The following is a 13,817-nucleotide window of genomic DNA, read 5'->3' as shown; positions in this document are numbered from 1 at the left end:
GAACTCAGTTCTGTCCTTGAAACCTTTGGTCTAACTCAGCATGTCAGCAAGCCCACTCGCAACAGATGGCACACTATGGACCTGCTCATCACAAAAGTAGTAAATATTTCAAATGTCAATGTGGTGGATGTTGCTCTGTCTGATCATTTCTGTGTCTTTTTTGACCTGTCTGATATTCCCAAACCAGCGGCTGGTCCTGCAGTTGTTCGAAGGAGACACATAAATGATAAAACAGGTGCACTGTCCATGGAAATGATACACTTTGAAAATGCCTCATGTTCTAATGTTGATGATTTGTTGAACTCTGTGACTTCAAGTGTTTTAAATGTTCTGTACACCATTGCCACGATGAAGGTTAAAATGGTTTAAGATAAGCAGAAAGCGCCATGGAGGAATGATGACTCAGTCAGGGCACAGGAAAGTGAGTGGCCGGAGAGCCGAGCGGGAATGGCGCAAGTCAAAGCTCCAGGTTCATTATGAGATTTACAGAGAAAAGATGCATATGTACAACCACACTTTATGTAGAACAAGGCAAAGATTTTTTTCTGACATTATTGGAAGTTCTAGTAACAACTCTCGTGTCCTGTTTGCAACAGTAAACAGATTAACAAACCTCCCAGCTCTGCTGTCGTTAGAACTAATTTCCACATCTAAGTGCAATGAGTTTGCAGTATTCTTTATTAACAAGGTTCAGAGCATTAAAAATGCCATCAATTCAACAACGCAAATAACAACCCAGCACCCACCTAGACAGAGCTGACTCACTTTGCACCTGTAAGGTATTTTTTAACAATGTAATACTACCCCAGATGCCTGTAGCCCTATTCACCAAAGACTGTCTGACCCCCACCCTTAGAGGGTCATAAAGCAATCTGCGAGCACTGGGGCCAAGAAGATAACACCTATGACCAGGGCCACTTCTTATCTGTGGCCCTGTTCACCAAGGACTGAGTGCCCCCCATCCTGTGAGGGTCATAAAACAATGAGATTGATTGACTTAAAAACACACATTGTAGGATTTTGCCAAAAGGTTTTTAATGTGTAACCACATGTTGCCGAGAAGAAGTCCCGCCTCACACACACGCGCTGGGAGGCCTATAAAAGCTGGAAATACAAACATCTCAGGACTCTCTTCCTATCCTTTCCTGAGAGTCCGGTGCTTCATTGTTAACTTTACCTGTGATGAACTCATTAAACCCTTCTGACTTATACTTTAGTCTCTTAGTCCTCTTTGACGCTTGCACCAGGAACGAACATTTCTTACACACCTGTAACTGACAAAACTGTCCAAGAGATTGTCACTAGTCTGAGTTCATCTACATGCTGCTTTGATGTGTTACCCACTAAATTTCTAAAGTCTGTGCTCAACAGTTTGCTGTCACCACTCACTTGCATAGTTAACATGTCACTTCAATCTGGAACATTCCCAAGAGCTTTTAAAACTGTGGTTATCAAGCCTCTCCTAAAGAAGAGCAGTCTTGATGCCAGAATGTTGAACAATTACCAACCAATCTCTAATCTGCTGTTTCTAGGCAAAGTCCTTGAAAAAGTTTTTCTCCAAATGAACAACTCCTTTGATGTCTTCCAATCAGGTTCTAGACCCCACCAGAGCACTGAGACTGCTCTTATCAAGGTGACAAATGACATCCGCCTGAACACTGATGCAGGCAAAGTCTCAGTCTTGATCCTGTTAGATCTGAGTGCTGCCTTTGACACTGTGGATCATGGGATCCTCTTACAGAGACTAGAGGACTGGGTGGGCATCTCTGGTATGGCACTAAAGTGGTTCAAGTCCTATCTAGAAAACAGGGAGTACTTTGTTCATCAAAAAACATACCAGTATGATACAAACACAGGTAATTATAGAAGGAAAGTGTCAAGTGAATCCATAAATGCTCTCAAGCAAAGTCTTAAGTCTCAAAAATGGGGAAAAACTCTAAACGCAAGTGATGTAGACACTGCATATAATAATTTTATAATCGATTTTAAATCATGTCTTGACCTGCATTGTCCTATGTTAAAAACAAAGCATATCAAACAAAAACAATGTAACCTATGGATGACGAGTGGCCTGGTTAATGCCTGTAAAAAGAAAAAATATGCTATATAAAAAATTCATTAAGACTAAAACCAAGGAATCTGAAATTAGATACAAAAAGTATAAAAACAAATTAACAGATATAATGAGGAAATGTAAGAAAAACTACTGTAGGACTTTGCTTGACAGCAACAAAAACAATATGAAAGGCTTCTGGAAAGTATTAAATGAGATAATTGGTGCAAGGCCAAAAAACAATTGCATTGCTGAATATTATACACACAATGATAAGACAATCGTAAACATGCAAGAAGTGGCTGAAGGTTTCAATAAGTACTTTGTCGAGATTGGGCCGGAACTTGCCAAATCAATTCAACCGTCTAGCAATACCCAGGGTGGACAAGCTGCTTTCTGCGGAAATCTAAACTCGAGTTCCTTCTTCCTCAGCCCTGTCAATGAGATGGAGATCCTGCAGGTTATGGGTCAGTTCAAGGGCAAAAAATCACAGGATTGTGATGGCTTGGAGATGAGCTTAATTAAACAAGTCATACATGAAATTGTTAAACCATTAAAACACATTTGTAACTTGTCTTTTGTAACCGCTAAATTCCCATCAAAAATGAAAATTGCAAAAGTACTGCCAATATTTAAAAATGGTGACAAACATTCCTTTGTTAATTACAGACCTATCTCTCTGCTGCCTCAGCTATCAAAAATCCTCGAAAAACTATTCAGTGATAGACTTAACAACTATATCAATAAAAACAATCTACATGAACGCCAATGTGGCTTTGTAGAAAACCATTTCACTTCACTCAAAAACTATGCTACTAAAGAAGGATCATAGTAAAACTATGAATACTCATCAATGTGTTGGGTGTTAACAATTCTCTGTAATTCATTATCTACTGCCTCAATGTACTTTCTATTAACTACAATTTAGCGAGTTTTTAATCTACGTAAACATTATGCACACACATTACATGCATGCACATGCACACCTGGTGTGTATGTGCATGTGTTTGAATGATTCACACATACACTTTACTTGCATACACTTGCACACGCACACTCGGTGTGTGTGGGCATGTGTATGGATGTTACACACATACACATTACATATATACACACACACATACACACGCACAGATGGTGAAGGAATGTTATAATTGTGACCTAACTTTTCTGTACAATCTTTGCTACTGTGATCAACATCTTAATTGTGTGATTTAGTTAAATATGGGGGGTAAGCTCTCACAAGTATTATACTTCTGCTTACTCCTTTTGAGCATTGCGCAAAATTTGGATTTGGACGTACACTGTTTTGTTTTTTTATTATGCCTGCTCAAATAAACAATATTCATTCATTCATTCATTCTGCACTCTTCTGTTTTAATGTTAATTTTATGATGATTATTTGTGATTATTTATGTTTTGATTTGTGTGATTTTAATGTCCTTCTTATTCTGTAAAGCACTTTGAATTACTTTGTGTACGAATTGTGCTATACAAATAAACTTGCCTTGCCTTGCCTATACGCAGAGCCAGATCTTCCTATACACAAACTACATATGTTTGTAGGGCCCTGCAGCTGTGAAGGGCCCCGTTTCCCGAGTGCCAATAGTTTTATCATTCATATCTCTCTGTCCATCTCCATGTATTTACGACAAAAGGCAAGGGAATTTTATTTGTATAGCACAATTTGTACACAAACTAATTCAAAGTGCTTTACAGAATAAGAAAGACATTAAAATGACAACACTACAAATCAAAACATTAATAATCACAAATAAACATCGTGAAATTAACATTAAAACAAAAGTGTGCAGAATAAAAACCTTTCAGTCATATGCACAGCTAAACAGAACCATTTTGAGTTTGGATTTAAACATTGTCAGAGTAGAGGCCTGTCTTGCATCTTCAGGAAAACTGTTCCAGGTTTTAGCTGCATAAAACTGAAACGCTGATTCTCCATGTTTAGTCCTGACTCTGGGCACCAGAAGGAGGCCGGTCCCTGAAGACCTCAGAGTGCGAGATTGTTCATATGGCACTAACATGTCGGAGATGTACTTTGGTGCTGGTCCATGGAGAGACTTGTACACAATTAGAGCTGCTTTAAAGTCTATTCTCTGAGCCACAGGAAGCCAGTGCAGAGACCTGAGCACAGGACTTTTGTGCTTGTGCTTCCTGGTTTGAGTCAGGACCTGAGCAGTAGCGTTCTGGATGTACTGCAGCTGTCTTAATTGTTTGGAGAGGCCAGTGAGCAGGACGTTACAGTAGTCAAACCACTGGAGACAAATGCATGGATAAGTCTCTCCAAGTTTGGTTTTGACAGCATACCTTTGATTTTTGCAATGTTTTTAGGTGGTAAAAAGCTGCAGATGTTACTGATTTGATGTGGCTGTTAAAGTTCAAGTCTGAGTCCATTATTACCCCTAGATTTCTAGCCTGATTTGAAGGTTCTTTGTTTCTGTGGGCTAAAGACTATGCGTTTAGCTGGAGAATGTTGTTTTGCATCCACACACTGATCAGTTGGCAAAGTGAATCCACTGGTCCATATTCACCTGCTGCCAGTGAGACATAGGACATAGGTCTGAGTGTCATCTGCATAGCTGTAGTAAGACACATTATTGCTGCGTATTAACTGGCAAATACATCTACAGGTGTGTCTCCAATCAACTCAAATGTTGTCAATAAACCTATCAGAGGCATCTAAAGATGATATCATCATCTGGGTTTTCCCAAATAGTTTAAAGACATAGTAATCTTACTGTATGTAACTTCTGACTTTGAAGAAAGTAATAAAAAATTGTCTTTAAAAATGCTTCTCTCATGATTCTGGCATTTAGCAAATAGAAATAATTTTGGTAATCCTAATTAACCTAAACAGGAAATGTTTAGTCCAATTTCATCTCAGACAGTGACAAAAAAGCATACGTGTCTTTTTATATAGTGTATGTAAACTTCTGTTTCAAGTGTAGCTCTATCAGAGGGCCTTAGCATGATATTATCATGACTGTATGTCCTGGGATAGCAGAAGCCCTGTGTATCCTAGCTCTTGTTGATAACAGCTCTCGGGGAAGGCAGGGGAAGGCAGTGACAGGCAAGTGGGGGGAGTTTGAGGGACCAGATGAGGAGGTGGAGCAGAGGGGAGTGTGGGTAAGGGACTAGGTGAGAACCGAGGAGGCGGAGCAGGGGAGAGTTTGGGTGAGGGGTAGCACTCTTGATCACGCTATATTAGGTGAGGGGAGCCATCTTAATTCCTAATCTGATGAGGTTTCTAGATGGTTGGGAAGGGCCATGAGTGAAGGTGGGGAGAAAAAGGAGAGTGAAGAGTCTCTAGACGGAGTAGATGGGAGATGGTCAGTGGGCAGGGGAGGCACAGACAGGTTCAAGGCCTGTGATGAGGGCCCTGGGGGAAGTGATGCGGGTGATGAATCCTTCACTGGGGATGGTGGTGGTGCTGCTGGGGAGATACATGTGGTGCTGGTGATGACTCCTTCGCTGGGGGAAATGGTTGTGGTAGTTGTGGTGGTGCTGCTGGTGGTGCTGCTGATCTTGGTGCTGACACATTGGCTTGGTCTCTGGCGGGGTGAAATCCAATTTCAAGATTTCAGTCTGTTCCATTCTGGTGTCAACTGCATCCACATGCAACAGCTGTTTAACTCCTCAGTGTGTTGACAAAATGTTACGTGCGAGTTTTTTAAATCTCAGAAATAGTGTAACATGGATATCAGCAAGTCTGGATTCCTCTCACATCTCTAATTGCACCATCTCCTAACAGCAGTGTATTTCTGACCTTGAGGTTTTGCACAGATCGCCTGTCTGCCTGAGCTCTTTTGCCAACTTCATTGCTCTTGTTTTGTGACAAAAATCCATTTTCTGTTTGTATGTTAACATCAGTCTGACTGTTTGTAAGCTGTATTTTCGGTGGTGTATCTTAGTATTGTCTTTTATCACTTGTTGCATTGCCTTGGCATTTTGGTCTTTACAAAGTTTTGGAAAAGACACAGTATCATTCAAATTTATGTTGAAAGTAGCAGTTTTTTCACCCTCTTCTCTGAAAGTAATTGGGCTGCTTACCACTGGAAGGCACAGGCAGCGTCCGGTGAAATCCTTTTTCAGATTCTAAAGCAAATGTCTGTGCTTACAGCTCACTAATTTGCTATTGATAGTTCCAACAGTGTTCACAGAAAAATTCCTTAGGTTTCTTCCTGTGGACATGTCACTGGCTCATTAGATATTTTGTAATAAAAATGTTAAAAATAGTAAAAAAAAAAAAAAAAAAATGGTGTAAGTAAATGACAATTTAAACAATCACATTTTCTGTTATATATTTTATACATATTTCCAACTTGTATCATATATTTGGTCCGTGCATGATTCACAGAAGCATTTTGATGGTCATTCCATAAACATTGCTCAGAGGTCTGTGCATTTTGAGGAACTGAAATATTCACTGAGAGAAATACTTTGAGCAGGTTGTTTGATTTTGCAATAAATAGAAAGGGTTTTGATGTTTGTATAGATTGTTTTATGGAATGCATTTAAAGCTTTGAAAAAATTTGTTCTGATCAGAAAATTGCACCAAAGCAACTGAGAATAACTGTAATTGTCTGCTTACCCAAGACATTGCTTTCACTCCATTAGTCTCTAGTGAATACTCTTTCTTCATTATGTTGCCTTTTTAGGAGTCCCGACTGAATACAAATGACACTAAATGAAAAAAGTAATCATTATTCTGTATCAGAAGTACATGCAATCAGCAAAATAGCATCATAACATGTAACAATCATGCAAACACTTGTAAACAAAAGGTAGAAAAGTGACATTATAATAAAAGATAAACAATACTTACATGTGATGTTATGTAATATTCAAAAGCACTAACTCAGCCTTGTCAGTGCTGTGAAGCTGAAGTGTGATTCCCGTGTGGCTCTCTCAAGTGCTTCCACCATAACGTGAGAGATCAAAGGTTAGTGTGGACAGAGATCAACAAAGCTCACCGCCACCACCGCCACATGACACTATGCCCTTTCAAATCATTGTAAAAATCATATCTTTATGTATTTACACTATACAATACTTTTGTAAAGTTTATTGGATGCAGTTTTACTTCACTGCAGCAAGCATTTTATTCTTCAACTTCAACTGCTTTTTTTTTTATTAACTTGAGTAATTATTTAAGACATTAACAGTAAATAATAAATGCTCTCATAGAATTATATTGTTCTTAAGTCATTTTAACAACCTATTTAAAAAAAAAAAAAAAAAAAGTTATTTTAAGTTTAAGTTTATTTTAATGTTTTGTTGCACATGGCATGAAAGGACAAGAAAGTATCAGCCTCAGTGATGAAAGCCCCCAACAACTGGCCAGACTGTTTAAATAAAGTCATTTCTATCCATGTGTTGCACTAACTTTAAAAGACATTTATGTTCTGTTATTTTTTAACTAGAAAGATTTTGCCCTTTATAAATAAGTTATATATGCAGATAACAATGTTAGAGACAATGAGAAAGCAAACAGACTGAATTTAATTTAATATCTCCAGCAAGTCAATCTATTTTATCAGCTGTGTCCAATTGCAATTTAGCACTTGCTTTAACAGTAATGGGATTTCTTTTGGCAGCCCTGTTTTTTATTAACTTGTGGGAGCCAAACTCCTGCTGTTGTGGTGTTTTTCATTTGCATGAAGAATTTAGACCTGAAAAGTCATACCCAACACAGATGCAACTAAAGCAAGAGTTTGACAGAGACTGCGCTGTTTACTCTTTATGGGTATTTTAAATACATTAAATAATATCAAGTGTGTCAGAAGTACAGGAACTGTTGTGGTAGCATAGCTTTACATGTCCAGCAGAGGGCAACAAAGCCCATCCTAATAAGCAATGACAGAGCTCAGGTGATGATGTGACTAAACCCTGAGCTCAAAATACAAATGTTCTTCAGTGGAGCACTAGTAATGCCAACATGAAAAGTAATAAACCTATGTAAACAATTTGTTCCTGGGTATCCAGCATAATGATTACAGATGATGCAGATTAAACTATCCAAAGCATAAAAATATAGCACAATATTTACACAGACTAATAAAAGTGAAAAGTAGTAACATAGACGACATGGTTTAGCCACAGTGAAGTCTGAAGCCTTTTCTGCATGGAGAAAAGCATGGTGAAGGTCATGTAAGTTGCCGTTGACTGGATGTAATAGTCCCATCTGTGGCCCCTGAAGTCCATTTATGTCCAAAGGTGAGCCTTGAACTGGCAGGGAGCTCCCTTATTTGCTGGTTGTCTCTGGTGGCTGCCTGCCACACTACCTCCAATTCCTCCTCAACTACCCTGAAGACAAAACATGGAATAAAGTCACTAATAGATAGAAAACACAGAGTGGCTGCAGTGATTATTATACAATTAGGTTTATCCTTATCCTTAGTTTTATCCTATTTATGATGTCTGAAAACTACTCTGAGAGGTACAATTTTGTCAAAAAAGTGACTCATGTAAATGTAATGACCCACCTTTGTCCACATCTATTCATCAGTCCATTCTCTCTAGATGTGAATTGAATGGCTGTCATTTGTTTCTTATTTACAAATAAATATACTTGCTCTCAGTGCATTCAATCACAACAGCCGACAGAGTCAAAAACTGTGCCTGCCTTGTGGATATGCAGCAATGTCCTGTACATTAGCCAAAAAATAGGTGTGTTTATTGCTTTGAAAAACACAGAAAGTCATGCATTCCACCAGAAAGGTTACCTGGTGCACCTTTAAGGGAGGGAGGAGAGCAGAGCGAATAGCAGTACAACAGAAAGTGACATGATGTTATTTGTTTCACAATAAAGAAAAAGTGCTTAGCAAGGACACACTGTAGTCACTTCACCCATTAGTCTATGATGGCTCCAGCACAAATAATATGCAAGCAAATTAGTATCTGTGTAATTAAGGTGTACATCCTGCAGACACTGGAAACCCAGAGGTGCCACAAACTTTTATTACCTTACCATCATTCATCTTTATATCATTTTAATTATCCTATCAAATAAAACATTGAGAATAGATCCTTCCTTATAAAATGAGATAAGGTTTTATAGAAGTAGTACCAAAAGTCAGGACAGAGCAGTCAAAGAAGCAAAAACCATGTATATTGAAGGGAATAACTTTACTAAATGCCACAAATAGCAACCACACCTTGCCCAAAGCTAACACTACAATAAACACAATGAGTTGACCACTGGGACACACACACACACAGTACAGGTAGAGTTTTGTGTTGACAAGCTTGCCAGCAGCCTCAATGCCCTGCTACATCTCCATTACAATTATAGTGCAAGGATTGTCTTGGGCTGTCTGCAGCAGAACAAGTCCGTCCTCGCACTCTCCCGCCAGCACAGATGCTATTATTCAGTGTTATTCTGAGCTGTGGGGCTTAGCTGGTGGGGCTGCAATGGCTTTGGAACAACAGTAAACCTAGCATTAGACAATCAGACAGTAATTACACCCTTAGGAAAGGCTTAGGCCACACATGAACTGCAGTCTATTGTCAAATTATTCAATCACAGATGCTGCTATTAGGTTAAAATGGGACTAAACACCTAAACTCCGCTCACAACCACATTTCAAACAAAGCTCTCGACTTGTACTTGATCTGCCAATGTAGTACTTGAAATTGTAGCGATGTTGCACACACCAGAAAACTGCAAATATACTTAGTTTGCACTATAATTGCCAAAAAAAGGGACTAGGAGCAGTACACAATACTATAGAAACACCATGCACACAGTTTAGTAGCAAAAAAGTTTATTTAGTGTTCAACTTTAACCTTTGACAGATTTAACTTCAGGTTTTGCTATGGATCAGACCTGGACAACTGATGGATTATACAGACAACTTTAACCTTTGACTCATTTCACTGCAATATAATTCAATGAGCAATCATCTGATTTAGTGTAAGAATTCCATGTGAACACAAGATAATGGCCAGTTCTCTACAAGGACAGGACAGTAATGAGGTCTAAAAATAATTCATTTGAAACATAAAATTATTTTAGGAAATAACAATAATTAACATTTAATATTTCAAAAGGAGGAAGAAAAGAACACCTTATTACAAGCAGAGTTATACATGGATTATAGATCATCTATGTGAGCACAGCTATTTGCAAGCGAGAGCTGATTTACTGCTCGTTCAGAGAATAAAATGCTGTTTTCACTCTTTATCACATCAATTCAATGTGACTATCTTCGAATCTAAACACATTTAAGGTTTATCATTTGTTCCTGGATAAAGGTTAGTGGGTGGTGGCAGTTTTATAAGCAACAGGCAGGTGTCAGCCCAGTCACAGGGGTCAGTAAATGAACATATTACTTAATGTGGAGGCTATTCAGTTGTGTGTATGGTTATTTGCCATCATCATATCTGCATATCAGCAATGACATTAAATATGTAGAAAATGGCTAAACTGGCCAGCTACATCCCACTATCCCTTGCAGAAAGTTAAAGGTGCAGTATGCACTATTCTGGAGCAGGCTCTGCCACCTGCTTGTCTCCATGGAGATGTTATTGCTTTGCCAGGAATTTTCCACAGTACGGCATTGTTGGACCTCCAGGGAGAGTAACAGGTGAAGCCACCAGGCCAAGTTACAGGTTAGATCTGTGGAGAGGTGAGTCTGCTCGCAACAAGAATGAATGATTTTGAAGGTATATTTAAAACATGTGCATCTGAATAAAGGTTTAATGCCACAGTGTGGAACTTTACAGTCAAAGCAATCACATCTGCATGGGGACAAGAGGTGTACTTATCACCAGAGACATTTTGTAGTGCACCTTTAACTATTGAATATAAGATATAGATCTCAATGTAAAGCTGTCTAGTGTTTATTAATACATTTGTAGGAGTAAGAAAAAGTATTGTTAGGCTCAGTTTCCCCGCAAGCTCCTGGAACTTTCAGGCAGTGCAACTTCCTCGGGGGAATACGTGGAACTCAGCAGGCAAGCGGTAATCACAACCTATCAACATCTATGCAGCAGTGGCAGAGGCAGAATACAAAGAAGCACATCAGAAGATGCTGGGCCCATGCAGCGACAGACTTCCACCCAGTGTTGGAATTAAAAGTTTAGCTGCAGCCCATTGGAGTCAAGCACTTGGGTGAACTGCTAATGCTCCAGATGAAAGGATAAGAGTGGTGTTTCATATAGAGACAGACAGGGTCGAGGAGGAAAACACTGCCCATGCTGACACAGACAGTTTAGCTTTACCTGCACTTTAGAGGACCAGATTAAAATGCACATAATAAATAAGTGATGTTGTTTTGTGTCTTGGGACAACTATATGATTTGTTTCCCCATTTCATTACTAGAAGTACTATCATGTCATGTCATTCAGAAGACTACCATCATTTCCAAATATAAGACGTTTCTTGCCTGTGAATTCCTAAAACCCCCACACCATGTTGGCCCAAAAATGTAACAAAAAAGTGATAAATGGATGTAAGAAACCTCCAATATTTGTGAAGAGATAACATAAAGATGTGTAATAATGTATTGTAATATAGAATAGATAAATAGTTCCTTGTAAGCTGCACTTACAATCTCATTATGGGACTGTTAAATGATGACATCATAATTTCTAGGTCCAATGGAATTCATTTTAAAGTTAAAAATTGTATATATAAAAACAACAACAAGACAAGTGTATAGTCTAGTTTTCAAGCTTATTTAAGTAAAGTGCAAAGTATTAATACACTAAAATAATACACTCACTGATATTACTTAGCCTGACACTGTTTCTAGACAGTTGGACTCAAACAAAGTTTTACTGATAGGTTGAATCGCAAAAGAAAAATGAATTCTGTCAAAAGGACAAAGTTTATGAATGGATACGTTTCACTCATCCCAGTAGCTTCTTCAGTTAGATGGGTGCTGAAACATATAAAATTGTATTTGGCAAAGCTGTAATAATGGCATACTAATTTTCAGTAGGTGTCCATTTATCAACAGACAGAACAATAGGTGAATGTAAACTGAAAGACGGCAGTTTCCTGATATTAAAACCACATCGCAATGTGAGTAACAGTTTCAGAGTGTAATGTCCTCTAGTGAGCTTTGCCCTACAAGCGTCATCCAAGAAATGTTGCACAGTGCCCTGTTAAAAGACTGTACTTGTATAAATTTATGTGAAGTTGTAAATTTGATGGTCGAGTGTTATGACTATAGGCAGAGGACGGGACAAGATCCTCTAAAACCTGATTAGCCAACTTTGACCTGATGACAGCACACAGCAGCTTCAGGGGCTGCGCTAAAAAGCATGGACTGAGATGAACCATGATGCTTTATTTCACAAAAAAGAGCTTTATAGGCCGCGTGCATGCATGTATGTGTGTGTGTGACTTTTCTTGTTCATCTTTTAATCATCAGTAGAATATTGTTCAGCTGTCAACCATTTTGTAGAGTAATTTCAGGGCAACTTTGGGACAATTGTCTGTAGTGATACACATCTAACTAAAGTGGTAATTTTGCGCCCGTGTGGAATAATAAAAGGATAAGGCAAAACTAGTTCAGTTTTAGTTTTAGTTATTCATGGGTTTCAACTTATTCAGGGTTTCAACATATTGAGGATGTTTTCCCATCCAAAGGATTTTTTTTCTTTTAAATTTGCAATTGCTCTGGGAACAGAGCATAACTCTGAAACAGACAGAGACTCAAAGTTACCGTTATAACAAGATGCGTGACAATCCTTACAGTTATGGGTGTATTTACTGTCAACAAAACTGCTAAAGTGCATTTGAAAGGTTAGATTACTCTTTTTTTTTCTTCTAAAATATAGTTAAGAATTACAAGTTTTACTACTTTCTTTACCTATCTTTTTGTTTTTAAAAAGTTTTTGTGAAGTTTATAATTTTACTTCCTGGTTGGACATGACATACTTAGATGTCAATCAATAAAATGTATTTATTTATTCCCTAGGGACAATTTAAACTCACCGAGTAGTCTTGACATAGATGTAGAGGTAATTCCATAACTGCAGCTATAATGTTAACATGGGCTAAATAAACCAATAAAAATAACAACAACAACATATTTATTTTCTGAAATGTATGTTTAAACAGTTAGAAAAATATCTTCCTTGTGCATAAATTATCTCTGACATTGGTAGAAGTATTCTGCTACTTCCTGTATTTTTGTACTTTTCTTCCCAACCTTTTTCCCCACAAACTGCCTCTTAACTCAGTGCTTGTCAAATAGTGGGGCGCACCCCCCTGGGGGGGCACGGTGAGATGCCAGGGGGGGCGCATATGATTCCGCGTATGACACTGTAGTACTGTAGATAGCGCGTACGCAGCGCGCACACAGCAAAGAACAGGAGAGAGCGAACAGATCGTGACACAGGACAGTGAACAAGAGACACTTTTGCTAAAGAGACACTATGGAAAACATTTTAGTTAGCAGACAGTATGAACCCAAATAAGTTAAGGCGCCATCTCATTACACCTCAGTCACGCTGATAAGACGCTGGAGTTTTTTCAGCATAAACATGCTGAAATCATCCCGCTTTGTGAATGTCACTTAAACCAGCAAGCACTGTTAGCATCATATAAGGTGGCGTACCAAATTGCTAAATTACTTGTTTTAATTTGATATTTATTTAATTTTAATGTATTATGTTGATATTTATTTAATTTAAATGTATTCATTTGATGTTTATTTAATTTCATTTTTTTTTCAAATTTTGAAAAATGTTTTCTTCTTCATGGGGGGGCATGATAGAAAACAATTGAGA

At 38.2% G+C, this 13,817-nt stretch overlaps 2 protein-coding genes across 5 annotated transcripts in view; both read right to left on the bottom strand.

Moving 5' to 3' along the window:
* Positions 1 to 6,962, bottom strand: part of abcc12 (ATP-binding cassette, sub-family C (CFTR/MRP), member 12) — an 89,731-nt gene extending 82,769 nt beyond the window's left edge. The window contains exons 1-2 of one of the 2 annotated variants that reach the window (XM_055229579.1): positions 6,897 to 6,962; positions 6,663 to 6,754 (exon numbers count right to left, since the gene is read on the bottom strand). In XM_055229579.1, coding sequence (XP_055085554.1) covers positions 6,663 to 6,713 — 51 coding nt within the window. In that variant the 5' untranslated portion in view covers positions 6,714 to 6,754; positions 6,897 to 6,962. The remainder of the gene's footprint in view (positions 1 to 6,662; positions 6,755 to 6,896) is intronic. The other variant, XM_055229572.1, reaches the window with a different exon arrangement.
* A 360-nt stretch (positions 6,963 to 7,322) lies between these two features.
* Positions 7,323 to 13,817, bottom strand: part of cep89 (centrosomal protein 89) — a 46,502-nt gene continuing 40,007 nt past the window's right edge. The window contains exon 18 of one of the 3 annotated variants that reach the window (XM_055232522.1): positions 7,323 to 8,377. In XM_055232522.1, the coding sequence (XP_055088497.1) occupies positions 8,218 to 8,377 (160 nt within the window). In that variant the 3' untranslated portion in view covers positions 7,323 to 8,217. Of the gene's footprint in view, positions 8,378 to 10,618; positions 10,692 to 13,817 lie in introns of those variants that run through there. The other 2 variants (XM_055232523.1, XM_055232524.1) reach the window with 2 other exon arrangements.

The sequence above is a fragment of the Periophthalmus magnuspinnatus genome, chromosome 3 (assembly GCF_009829125.3).
Source record: "Periophthalmus magnuspinnatus isolate fPerMag1 chromosome 3, fPerMag1.2.pri, whole genome shotgun sequence".
Taxonomy (NCBI): Eukaryota; Metazoa; Chordata; class Actinopteri; order Gobiiformes; family Gobiidae; genus Periophthalmus; species Periophthalmus magnuspinnatus.
Note: the sequence above shows the minus strand (reverse complement) of the source record. Positions and strands in the feature narration are given on the sequence as shown.